We start from the raw sequence: 12,932 nt of genomic DNA on the forward strand, positions 1-12,932 counted from the left end.
ACTGAGGTATAGAACAGTCTTTTGGACTCTGTGGGAGAAGGAGAGGGTGGGATGATTTGGGAGAATGGCATTGAAACATGTATAATATCATATATGAAACAAGTCGCCAGTCTAGGTTTGATGCACGATACTGGATGCTTGGGGTTGGTACACTGGGCCAACCCAGAGGGATGGTACTGGGAGGAAGGAGGGAGGAGGGTTCAGGATGGGGAACACGTGTATACCTGTGGTGGATTCATGTTGATATATGGCAAAACCAATACAATATTGTAAAGTTTAAAAATCAAATAAAATAAACTAAAAAAAAATTTTTAAAGATAGCAATTGGGCTTTTTCTTTTTTTTTAAATATTAACTGAGGTAATGGCTCACTGGTAAAGAATCAGCCTAATAATGCAAATGACACAGGTTTAATCCCTCGATAGGGAAGATCCCCTGGAGAAGGAAGTGGTAACCCACTCCAGTATTCTTGCCTGGGAAATGCCATGGACAGAGGAGCCTGGTGGGCTACAGTAGAGTCAGACACAACTTTGTGACTGAAAACAATGACAGCAAAAGGCTAATGCTAGGAACACCTCAAGAAGTGGAGTTGTCTTTTCCAGTGACCTTTAAAGAAGACCAGATTCTTCATCCTCCAACTTCTAATCATGAGTTTCTGTACATCTGTGAAGAGCACTGTATCTGTTCTCTGCAATATTGGCAAGATAGAACATCCACAGGATGATGACCAGTCTCTGAAGTGTAATAGCAATCTAGTGCACATGATTCTAGGATTACTTAGTGATATTATTGGGGCAGAATTATAAGGAATAGACTATTCATGAAGTTCTGTCAATCCCTGTGATCCCTGTCTCTGTTACTCATTCAACTGAGTCTGGAGGCACGAAACAGAGACGTATTTTTTTACACTGAATACACATGTGTGCTAAGTTGCTTCAGTTGTGCCTGACTCTTAACGACCCCATGGACTAAAGCCCACCAGGCTTGACTGTCCATGGGACTCTCCAGGCAAGAATACTAGCATGGGTTGCCATGCCCTCCTCCAGGGAATCTTCCCCATTAAGGGATCAAGCCCACATCTCATTTCTCCTGCATTGGCAGGTAGGTTCTGTACCATCTGGAAGGAACAGTAAATGTACTAGAATACAGTGAAATAAAGGGAGGGGTTCTTGCTAGTGTATTTGGTAAATTTACAAGGACTCCTTTGCTTAATAATGCAAGGGGTCCTCATTCATTTATTCAGTAAGTGTTTTTGAATGGCATTCTGAAGCCCAGCAATACAAATATCAAAATAGATAATGGGTGAACAAGAAAGGAAAGGAACTTGCATCTATTGAGGTTTTAATTACAACATATGGTTTTATGTTTATTCTTGTTTATGAATTTATTTTGTATATGAAAGTATTTATTCACTGCCTCTACAATTTTACATGCTATGATGACACAGTTACAGAGTGATGCTGCTGCTACTGCTGCTAAGTCGCTTCAGTCGTGTCCGACTCCATGCGACCCCACAGACAGCAGCCCACCAGGCTCCACCGTCCCCGGGATTCTCCAGGCAAGAACACTGGCGTGGGTTGCCATTTCCTTCTCCAATGCATGAAAGTGAAAAGTGAAAGTGAAGTCGCTCAGTCGTGTCTGACTCAGCGACCCCATGGACTGCAGCCCACCAGGCTCCTCCATCCATGAAATCTTCCAGGCAAGAGTACTGGAGTGGGGTGCCATTGCCTAACAAGTACATAAAAAGTGTACAAAAAAACTATTTGACTCACGAATATTTTCTTATTGCTGAGCAACTTTATTAAACATATTGTTTAAAAAATGTACTGGAATCATAGGATGGTAAGTTGAATTGACATAGGTGGAGGGATAGCTTGGTGAATGCTATCTCACAGGAGGCTTACCCAAGGAAAGAGGTATAAAAAAGACCCTGTCTTCAAAACAGCATATTGCTCCCCTTTCTTAGTCTGGAGACAAATTAAGATGACCAATGACTACTTTCAACACTCAATTTAGGCACAAAGGTAACTAATGGGTAATATCCAGAAGACTGTAATGGTGAGACTGCAAGAATCTATCAGCACCTGAACTTCAGCTTTCAGAATCTTTACATATGTAGTTGTGGTTGAAAACACTGTATCACTCAGAACACAGTTTAGTACTGATTACTTTTTTAATGGCAACTTTCACATCCTTATTCCTTAAGCTATAGATCAGTGGGTTTAACATGGGGATGACAACTGTGTAGAAGGCAGAGGTTATTTTGTCTGTGTCCATGGAGTAACTTGAGTTGGGTCTGAAATGCATGAACAGGAGTGTGCCATGAAATATAGCCACAGTGGTTAAATGGGAGGCACATGTAGAGAAAGCTTTGCGCCTCCCCTCGGCTGAGTTCATCCTAAGGATGGTTGCTTTGATGTAGCTGTAGGAGAGGAGGACAGTGATAATGGTGGTCCCCACAACACAACTACTGGATATGAGCAGCATTATCTCATTGATGGACGCATCTGAGGAGGAGAGGGCTAGCAAGGCCAGGAAGTCACAGAAAAAGTGATTGATGACATTAGAACTGCAAAATGATAATCAAAATGTACAACAGGTGTGGACTGCTGAATCTACCAAAGCTTCCACGCAGACAACAGATATTAGCTGGGTACAGAGTCTTCTGGACATGGAAACTGTATAAAGAAGTGGATTGCAAATGGCTACATAATGGTCATAAGCCATGACAGCCAACATGAGACTTTCCATATCTGCAAAGGTCCCCCAGAAATACATCTGCATAGCACACAAGTCAAATGGAATCCTCTTATGCTTAGATAGGAAATCAGCCAGCATCTTGGGAGAGACAGCAGAGGAGTAGCAGACATCACAGGAGGAAAGATTGCTCAGGAAATGATACATGGGTGTGTGCAGTCTTGGGTTCACCTTGATCAGCAGGATCATCCCGACACTGGCAACAACAGCTACACCATAAACCAGCAGGAAGAGCATGAAGAGCCCCTGCTGCATGTGCCTTCTGTCTGAAAGTCCTAGGAATGTGAAGTTAGTAGCCACACTGCAGTTCTCAGCAGTCATCACTCAGATCTGTTGGGAAATTCCTGGTTGTGAAAGAGGAAATGGAAATGGAGGGTAAATATGTCAACTTACTATCGTTATAGTTAAACCCCTGGTCCTTTTGTAGATGTAAGTAATCAAGAAAAGAGACAGACCTTCCTAGGACTGCATGAGGCCAACAGACTCAGAAATATTCTCCAATTTTGTTTAAATGAAAAAAAAAAAATTGACAACAATACATTTGCAAAGCACTGTATAGTTTTGCAGTGCCCTTTCATCCAAACTAAATCAGACTGTTTTCAATCCAACTTGTGTAGTATTTATGACCATGTTTGTGGTTTTCCTGATGGCTGAGATGGTAAAGAATTTGCCTGCAATGCAGGATACCTGGGTTTGATCCCTGGGTCGGGAAGATACCCTGGAAAAAGGAATGGCTCTCCACTCCAATATTCTTGCCTGGAGAACTCTGTGAACAGAGGATCCTGGTGGGCTCTACAGTCCATGGGGTCACAGAGTCAGGCACAACTGAGTGACTAACACTTTGCTACTTCTGTCTGATACTAACAAAATGATGTGCTCTGAGTGAAGCAAGGATCTGATAATTGGATGGTTCACATAACTTGTCTTTTGACAAGATTGCTGGGTTTTTTGGTTTGTTTTGTTTTTCAATGATGTAGAAATGTTGTTATACCCTGTGTTAGAGAAGAGTAGTAAGTAAGAAGCACAAGTGATGAATATATTGCTTTCTTATTCCCCCTGTGGAGAGGGCAGAACTATAGCCAGTTCTGAATATAAGAAGTCCTCACTTCCGCATTAACCTCTCAAGTCCCTCCAACCTCATCATAGGAGGGATAGATGGTTCATGATTCAGGACCCGCTGGGACAGAGAGGGTGGTGATTTTTGGATAAGAGGGTGGAAGGGGCTCTCTGAACTAAATTCTGAGATGCACATAGAGTAACATGCCAGCGCTGACCATTCTTCTGCTTGGAAGTTGCAGTTATACTGGGGAGATGATGAAGAGCATTTGAGATCCAGTTGCAGAGATGCTGGTAGCAAGGGTCACTGAGGCAAGGCAGAAGGCCTGGCTTGCCGCGTGAGTCCTTTCTGCCCTAACCTACCCTCTTCCACACTTTGTATTCTGCCATAACGGTTTCGTAAGACACGTAACATAAATGCTCGCATGGTCACACTTCTGTAACCTCAGAGACATTCACGTCTGAGCTGTGGCCCCACCCCAATTCCCTAAACATTTTAATACTGTTTGATTATTTTATTTGAGCCAGATTTCTCTTCAGTATCTCAGTTCTGCCTTTCTTTGGTTTAAGAATTACGTGTCTTTGGAAGGACAATGGAATTCTATGTCCCACTGTTATATTTTACCCAAACCAATTATGTGATATATAATGTCATCAGTTAGTCACTTGAGTCACTCAGTTGGGTCTGACTCTTTGTGACCTCATGGACTGCAGCACGCCAGGCTTCCCTGTCCATCACCAAATCCAACCATCTCATCCTCTGCCATTCCCTTCTCCTCCACTTGTCCTCTTATGTTCTAGGAGAATTTAAAAAGCAGGAATTGAATGTAGATGAGGGATAGAGAAGAGCTTTGGAACAGTGGTCTAGTGATCACTGTGCAGGTTTTCAACCCTAGGACTTAACTCGTATATCTGCTTAGAAAGACATAATTAAACAAAAATACTTTCCTTTAAAACTTAAGGCATTTATAGAAATATAATATGTATGTTATACATAATGCATAGTATAACAGGTAAATTTGTAAAATAGTAAAAGACATCTGATCATTTCCATAATTCATGTTTGCTCCTTTTATATTCCCTATTTATATGTATTTAAAATAAACAAGTTGTACAACTAACTAAAATAAAAATGTGTGTACTATTTCATATGTTCCTTTGTTTATATAAAATATCTTCTTTCAAAAAAGCATTAAAAAATAAGGAAATCTCAAATATAAATGAAAGAAACAGCAAAGATATCAGTGCCTGTCCCAGAACTCCTGGCTTGCTCGTTGCTCTCAGTTCTATCTGTGGGAGTGTTCAGCATTGCCTCCTGCCTGACCCGGATTATGTAATCATCCCTGTGTCTGGTCCCTGGGTGGTGAACCCCTAGTCTCTCAGGAATAAGTAACAGATATGATGCAATTTATCATCTGATATTTCATACAAGTAAGCTGATTGCACATGGAATATAGACCTTTAGAATAGTTTGCCTCTGGCCCCCCTCTACCTTAATGCCCAATATTATACTTATTCAGAAACAGTGAATGCCTCTGATATGGAAGCATTCCTAATTCCAAGTTCACCAATCCTTATGTAGCCGCTTTGTTTTCATTCAATACATTAGAAAACAAATGCATGCCCATTCCCCCTCACACACTTACACAGACACACAAACACAAACACTCTCCATTAAACACATCCACGAAACAAAGATTTTGTAAACACAGCAAAAATCTCAACATATTTACATTCCATAGGGATAACTGGATGTTTTCTACACTATTTGGCTTTTAGTTTTTAAATAAAAATGACATTAGGATTATGTGTGTGTACAGGGAAGCCTGACGTGCTTAAATTCACGGGGTCGCAAAGAGTTGGACACAGTGACTGACCAACAGCAAGGCTTTTTATAGTATGTCGTAATTACAGTCTGTTAGAAGTAATTTTAATAATTATTTAATTGACATTGGTCACTTCCATTATATGGCAAGATTCATTAGTAGAAAAGCAGATGGAGTCACGGTGAAATAAAGCCCACATAGAGTGCAACAGCAACTTAGAAAACACTAACTTTCAGAAAATTTTTTAAAAAAACACATATAAACACTGAAGAGAAACAAATTTGACAAATAAAGAGCCTGAAATTTTTCCACAAATAAGGAGTATTTAACAGAAGTTTAAGATATAAAACGAAACCTGTGGCATTTTGGAAATCATACATATTGCTAGGATTGGAAGATAGTATAAATACAAATGGAATCATACAACATTAGTCAAACCAATTTTGATTTTCATAAATTATTGTGTAACATTGGGAGGAAGATGTATACGAGCAAATTTTCAGTGGGACCGTTTTTTATTTTCACATTTCATCAGAGCCTCTTTCACATCTTTGTTCCGTAGGCTGTAAATCAGAGGATTTAACACGGGAATCACAAGGGTCTAAAACAAGGAGGTCATTTTGTCTTCATCTAGAGAGTAGGAAGCACTTGGTCTGAAATACATGAAGAGCAGAGTTCCCTGGAAAATTGCCAAAGCAGTTAGGTGGGAGGTGCAGATGGAGAAAGCCTTGAACCTCCCCTCAGCAGAGTGGATCTTTATCACTGCTAGGATGTTGTAACAGTAAGACACAAAAAGACCTGAGAGGGTGATCAGTTCAATGAAGCCAAAAATGATAAGTATCACTAATTCACTGACCTGTGTATCTGAGCAAGACAGCAAGAGGAGAGGAGGGACCTTACAGAAGAAATGGTTAATTTCATTTGACCCACAGAAACATAAATGGAGGGTTAATACTGTATTTATCAAAGCATCCATAACTCTAACAGTATAAACCCCAGCCATCAGCAGGGAGCACACTTTGCCAGACATCTTGACTGTATAAAGCAAGGGGTTGTTAATAGCCATGTACCGATCATAGGCCATGACCGCCAACAGTAGACACTCAGAATCTGCAAAGGTACAGAAGATCAGGAATTGCAGGGCACAGCCATAGAAGGGGATTGATTTGTTCTTGATGAGGAAGCCTGCCAGCATCCTGGGTCCATGGCTGTGGAATAGCAGAGGTCACTGAAGAAGAGGTGGCTGAGGAAAAAGTACATGGATGTGTGCAGCTGGGGGTCTGTTCTAACTAAAACGATCATCCCGAGATTTGCAACAAGAATAATGAGATAAACAACCAGAAACGTTATAAATAGAGTCACTTTGATTACAGGGCTACTACTAATTCCCAAGAGAAGGAATTCTTTCAAGGAAGTGCAATTTTCTCCATCCATTCTTCTTTATTCTTCTTGTACAAATGCTCCAGAAATGACTGAGACAATGACCGATCAATGTTTTCACTCTTTTTGAGACAAAATATTATCTGTAAATCAGATAAAATTAATTCTAGTACATTTTATTCTGAGAAAATAGCCCATACAAATTTCCCCACTATTTGATTTTAAAAGGTTAAGTGTGGGATAGGATTTTTTTTTGTTTTTTTTTTTAACTTTACAATATTGTATTGGTTTTGCCATACATCAACATGCATCCGCCATGGATGTACACATGTTCCCCATCCCGAACCCCCGTCCCTCCTCCCTCCCTGTAACATCCCTCTGGGTCATCCCAGTGCACCAGCCCCAAGCTTCCTGTATCCTGCATCGTACCTGGACTGGCAATTCATTTCTTATATGATATTATGCATGTTTTAATGAGTTTTGAGAAAGTCTGACTCTAAATTTGGATGTCATCTGTGATGTATGTGACTAGTTGGAAACTTCACTGCTTTATCTCAGCAATCAGTTCTTTACTGAAGGCTCATTGCATGTCAAACATAATATGAAAGTAACACTCTAATTAAAGACAGGTTGGAGTATTCAACCTTATATTTTAAAGATATCTATCCAACTAAGAATACAAGTGATTACACTTCTTGAGTACTTAAGAATCATAATGTGTTTATTTGTTCGTTTGCTTGTTCACTTGCTAAGACATGTCTGGCTCTTTCAACTCAATGTTGAAGCCTACCAGCCTCCTCTGTCCATGGGATTTACCAGGCAAGAACACAGGAATGGGTTGCCATTTCCTTCTCCAGGGCGTCTTCCCGAATCAGGAGATTGGATAGAACCCCAATCTTCTGAACTGCAGGCAGATTCCTTACCACTGAGCCACCTGGGGAGCCCAGTTTGCTTATTATTGTGTATTAAATAATGACAGAATGAACTTATCTCTGATTTTGAAAGAATGAACAATATGGTATTATTGTCTCTGCTCTACTTTTTAATGTAGATATTGAGCATTAGATATATTTTAGTAAAATTATCTCTAGAAATATTTTACTGCTTTGCCATATTATTATAACTTACGTGCAGGAGCAGTCTAGTGCCAAAGGACATGTCTCTTGACCAGATAAAGAAAAATTCTAGAAACAAGCAGAAACAAAAAGCTTTAGCTAATGCATTTTCATCCCTTTAGATTTTAACCTGGGTTGTTCATTAAAAATAGATGGGACAAAGTAACAAACATATATTTGATATAAGCTTCTATTTGTGTGTATGTTTATATGTATGTGCACGTGAGTGCTTGTGTGTGCATGCACTCTGTTGATATATGAGATTTGGAGTATGAATGATGAACTGATTTTGCTTTAGACTTGAGTAAATATGGTATGTGTTTTTTATGGATTGAATTTGCACAAGTTATTAATAATATTAGTATTGTAATAAGTCATTATGCACAGCAGCAAAGACTTTGCCTGCAATGCAGGAGACACGGGTTCAGTCTGGGGCTCAGGAAGATCCCCTGGAGAAGGAAATAGCAACCCACTCTAGTATTCTTGCCAGGAAAATCCCATGGACAGAGGAGACTGTTGGGCTACAGTCCTTGCAGTCACAAAGAGTCAGACATGACTGAGTAATTGAGCACACACAACACGAACAATATGACACTTTTTACTGTTAAAATATTCAAAAAAATCTTAAATCTTTGTTGCACCTTTTCACAGTGCTTAAAAAAAAATCCAACTTTCCCCCTTAATTTTGTTTAAGATATACATATGTAAAATTGTTTGCTAATCAAAATGAATCTGATTTGTCCTGCTTTAATAAGAAATACAATGGGGGACAGATGTACGCCCATGGCTGATTCATTTCAGTGTATGGCAAAACAATCACAATATTGTAAAGTAATTAGCCTCCAATTAAAATAAATTAATTTTTTAAAAATACAATATTTTTTCCATTAGATTACAGATTATTAACCAAAAGAAACAAGTAAATAAAGTGTTCATTTACAAGTCTCAAATATTTGATTCCTTAGTTTTTGAAATTTAAGATTCTTATTCTTCATTCTTCAAATTTGGCAACTCAGAAACCTACCTGCGACGAGCAAGTTCTCCTGTGCTTGCCTCTGCAGGTGAACAGCATAGACAGATCACACTTAATTTTTACTTAGTGACAATTGGGAATTAAATCTCTAAGGCATTTGCCCTCACTCTTCTGTGTTATGCAAGCATGAGATTAATTAGATTTCAGTTTTGTATTTTCCCCCATGAACGCTGTAACAACTTTAGAAAAGGCCGAAATTTAATTCTTCACACTTGAAGCAAATTGATCGTATCAGGACGGTTAAAATGATTTTTTAGTATGATTTATCGTGACTCCGAGTCTACATCATCTTCCTCCTGTCAAATCAGACATATAATGAAACTCAAATGGACTCTCCACTTAATTATTTTATCTATTATTTCCCTTGCTAAATTTATGAAATTAATAGATTTATTAAATATACTGATTATTTATTAATTTGTTTACCCTTAATTATTTTTAATGTTTCTTTACTGCTGAAACAATCTCCTTCACCTTCCTACTTTGGAATATAACAATTTTTCAATGGTATGTTACTAACCAATACCTTTTTTTCCTCATTAACTGTCTGTGATTTCATTTCTGAAGTCACATGTTATGCAACAAGATTTCAATTATTTGTATAATTTCACACATATAAAATCATTTATTTTTTTCTCTAAATGGATTCTGCAGGAAGAAAAAAAGTGAATTTCTAGGTCCAGTTCTAAACTAATATGATTTATCAGGACACCATTGAAATCCTCAGTTACTTAGTTTCTTTGATGATCTTAGACCAGAGATTTATATTCAGTTTATAATTATGATGGTATTAAAGAGTTATTATGTTTCATCTTATGGTTTCCACTATGTTTAGCGAAGCAAAACCAAAATATTTTTATAAATAAAAATATTGATGAAGTGATGTGCATTTAAGTTCCCTTATGGACTTCCCTGGTGGCTCAGACGGTAAAGCGTCTGTCTACAATGTGGTAGACCTGGGTTCGATCCCTGGGTCGGGAAGATCCACTGGAGAAGGAAATGGCAATCCACTCTAGTACTATTGCCTGGAAAATCCCATGGACAGAGGAGCCTGGTAGGCTACAGTCCATGGGGTCGCAAAGACTCAGACACGACTGAGCAACTTCACTTTCCTTTCCTTTCCTTCCCTTTCCTTTAACAATCATTTTATTAACCTCTACATCAAAGGGTGATACAAAAATAGCTGTTCAGAGACATATATGGTAATCAAGTGGTAAACTAATAGCTGAAGGTAGGGAAGATTTCTGTATATGACTTTTATTCTGCAACTCTATTGGATTTATTGATGGGTCCTAATAGTTTTCTTTTTTGCCAATGTCTTTAGGATTTTCTACATACTGTATCATGAATCTTCAAGTAATGATGTGTGTGTGTGTGTGTGTGTCTGTGTGTGTGTCTGTGTGTGTGCACTCAGTCATGTCCGACTCTGCAAACCCATGGACTGTAGCCTGCCAGGTTCCTCTGTCCATGGGATTCTCCAGGCAAGAATACTGGAGTGGGCTCCCATTTCCTTCTCCAGTTCAGGTAATGATCAGTTCAGTTCAGTTCAGTAGCTCAGTCATGTCCAGCTCTGCGACCCCATGAATCACAGCACGCCAGGCCTCCTTGTCCATCACCAACTCCCGGAGTTCACCCAAACTCATTTCCATGGAGTCGGTGGTACCATCCAGCCGATGGTACCAATAACCCAATTCCGTTATTGTTTCTTCAGTTCATAGAATGCTGAAGAAGATGACTTCAGTTCAATTCAGTTGCTCAGTCATGTCCGACTCTTTGCGAACCCATGAATCACAGCATGCCAGGCCTCCCTGTCCATTACCAACTCCCAGAGTTCACTCAGACTCATGTCCATCAAGTCAGTGATGCCATCCAGCCATCTCATCCTCTGGCGTCCCCTTCTCCTCCTGCCCTCAATCTCTCCCAGCATCAGAGTCTTTTCCAATGAGTCAACTCTTTGCATGAGGTGGCAAAGTACTGGAGTTTCAGCTTTAGCATCAGTCCTTCCAAAGAAATCCCAGGACTGATCTCCTCTAGAATGGACTGGTTGGATCTCCTTGCAGTCCAAGGGACTCTCAAGAGTCTTCTCTAACACCACAGTTCAAAAGCATCCATTCTTCAGTGCTCAGCTTTCTTCACAGTCCAACTCTCACATCCATACATGACCACAGGAAAAACCATAGCCTTGACTAGACGGACCTTTGTTGGCAAAGTAATGTCTCTGCTTTTCAATATGCTATCTAGGTTGGTCATAACTTTCCTTCCAAGGAGTAAGCGTCTTTTAATTTCATGGCTGCAGTCACCATCTGCAGTGATTTTGGAGCCCAGAAAATAAAGTCTGACACTGTTTCCACTGTTTCCCCATCTATTTCCTGTGAAGTGATGGGACCAGATGCCATGATCTTCATTTTCTGAATGTTGAGCTTTAAGCCAACTTTTTCACTCTCCTCTTTCACTTTCATCAAGAGGCTATTTAGTTCCTCTTCACTTTCTGCCACAAAGGTGGTGTCATCTGCATATCTGAGGTTATTGATATTTCTCCTGGCAATCTTGATTCCAGCTTGTGCTTCTTTCAGTCCAGTGTTTCTCATGATGTACTCTGCATATAAGTTGAATAAACAGGGTGACAATATACAGCCTTGACGTACTCCTTTTCCTATTTGGAACCAGTCTGTTGTTCCATGTCCAGTTCTAACTGTTGCTTCCTGACCTGCATACAGATTTCTCAAGAGGCAGGTCAGGTAGTCTGGTATTCCCATCTCTTTCAGAATTTTCCACAGTTTATTGTGATCCACACAGTCAAAGGCTTTGGCATAGTCAATAAAGCAGAAATAGATGTTTGTCTGGAACTCTGTTGCTTTTTCCATGATCCAGCGGATGTTGGCAATTTGGTCTCTGGTTCCTCTGCCTTTTCTGAAACCAGCTTGAACATCATGAAGTTCACGGTTCACGTATTGCTGAAGCCTGGTTTGGAGAATTTTGAGCATTACTTTACTAGCGTGTGAGATGAGTGCAGTTGTGCGGTAGTTTGAGCATTCTTTGGCATTGCCTTTCTTTGAGATTGGAATGAAAACTGGCCTTTTCCAGTCCTGTGGCCACTGCTGAGTTTTCCAGATTTGCTGGCATATTGAGTGCAGCACTTTCACAGCATCATCTTTCAGGATTTGAAAGAGCTCATCTGGAATTCCATCACCTCCACTAGCTTTGGCTGCCTGTTAAGATCAAGCCACACACTTATTGATGTAGTGAGTATTAATACACACAGCAGAATTATCACACATACACAAGCATAGATATACACACTGTATTTTCATATTTTAAAAATGTCATCCAAATAGTCTTTAGAAAATTACATTATACTTGATCAGACAGAACATTGAGTGTTTACTGCTTGATAATTTTCTTAAAATTAAATACAAACAGAACCAGCAAATCCTAGTAAAGCAGTTTTTAAAGAAAAGAGTTAAAAAAAAACAAGGGTAAAGAGATTAAGGGATGTCTCTTTATCTTAAACATATATGTGAAAGATAGTCATTGAATCTAATTTTATACAACACAAAAAGTTTTAATTTTTATAGCCATGAATATGTTTAGTATGTTTTTATTAAGGTAAATTGAAAGTGGAAGGAGTTGGACTGTAATTAATTTCCTAATATGTGAAATATTCTATGAACAACAAATATATTATCTGGAATATAAAATAAAATATTTTAGAGTAATATATACTTTTGTGTTAAAACTCAATTCAAACAGTAATTGAAAGCAAATA

General features: G+C 39.1%; 1 protein-coding gene and 1 pseudogene across 2 annotated transcripts; both read right to left on the reverse strand.

Moving 5' to 3' along the window:
* Positions 1-2,138: 2,138 nt before the first annotated feature.
* LOC147345810 (olfactory receptor 5J3-like) lies at positions 2,139-3,388 on the reverse strand (annotated as a pseudogene). The gene has a single exon (XR_015153348.1). The product of XR_015153348.1 is annotated as an olfactory receptor 5J3-like (transcript).
* Positions 3,389-6,003: 2,615 nt separating this feature from the next.
* On the reverse strand, positions 6,004-7,072 carry LOC147345811 (olfactory receptor-like protein OLF2). Its single transcript, XM_086372633.1, is given in 2 exon segments — positions 6,004-6,844; positions 6,847-7,072. Coding segments are annotated over 2 exon segments (933 nt in total). The 3' UTR covers positions 6,004-6,137.
* Between the last annotated feature and the right edge of the window lie 5,860 nt (positions 7,073-12,932).

Source organism: Bos grunniens, chromosome 24 (assembly GCF_055505025.1).
Source record: "Bos grunniens cultivar Pamir isolate PY7600 chromosome 24, Bosgru_T2T1.0, whole genome shotgun sequence".
In the NCBI taxonomy this organism is placed as follows: domain Eukaryota; kingdom Metazoa; phylum Chordata; class Mammalia; order Artiodactyla; family Bovidae; genus Bos; species Bos grunniens.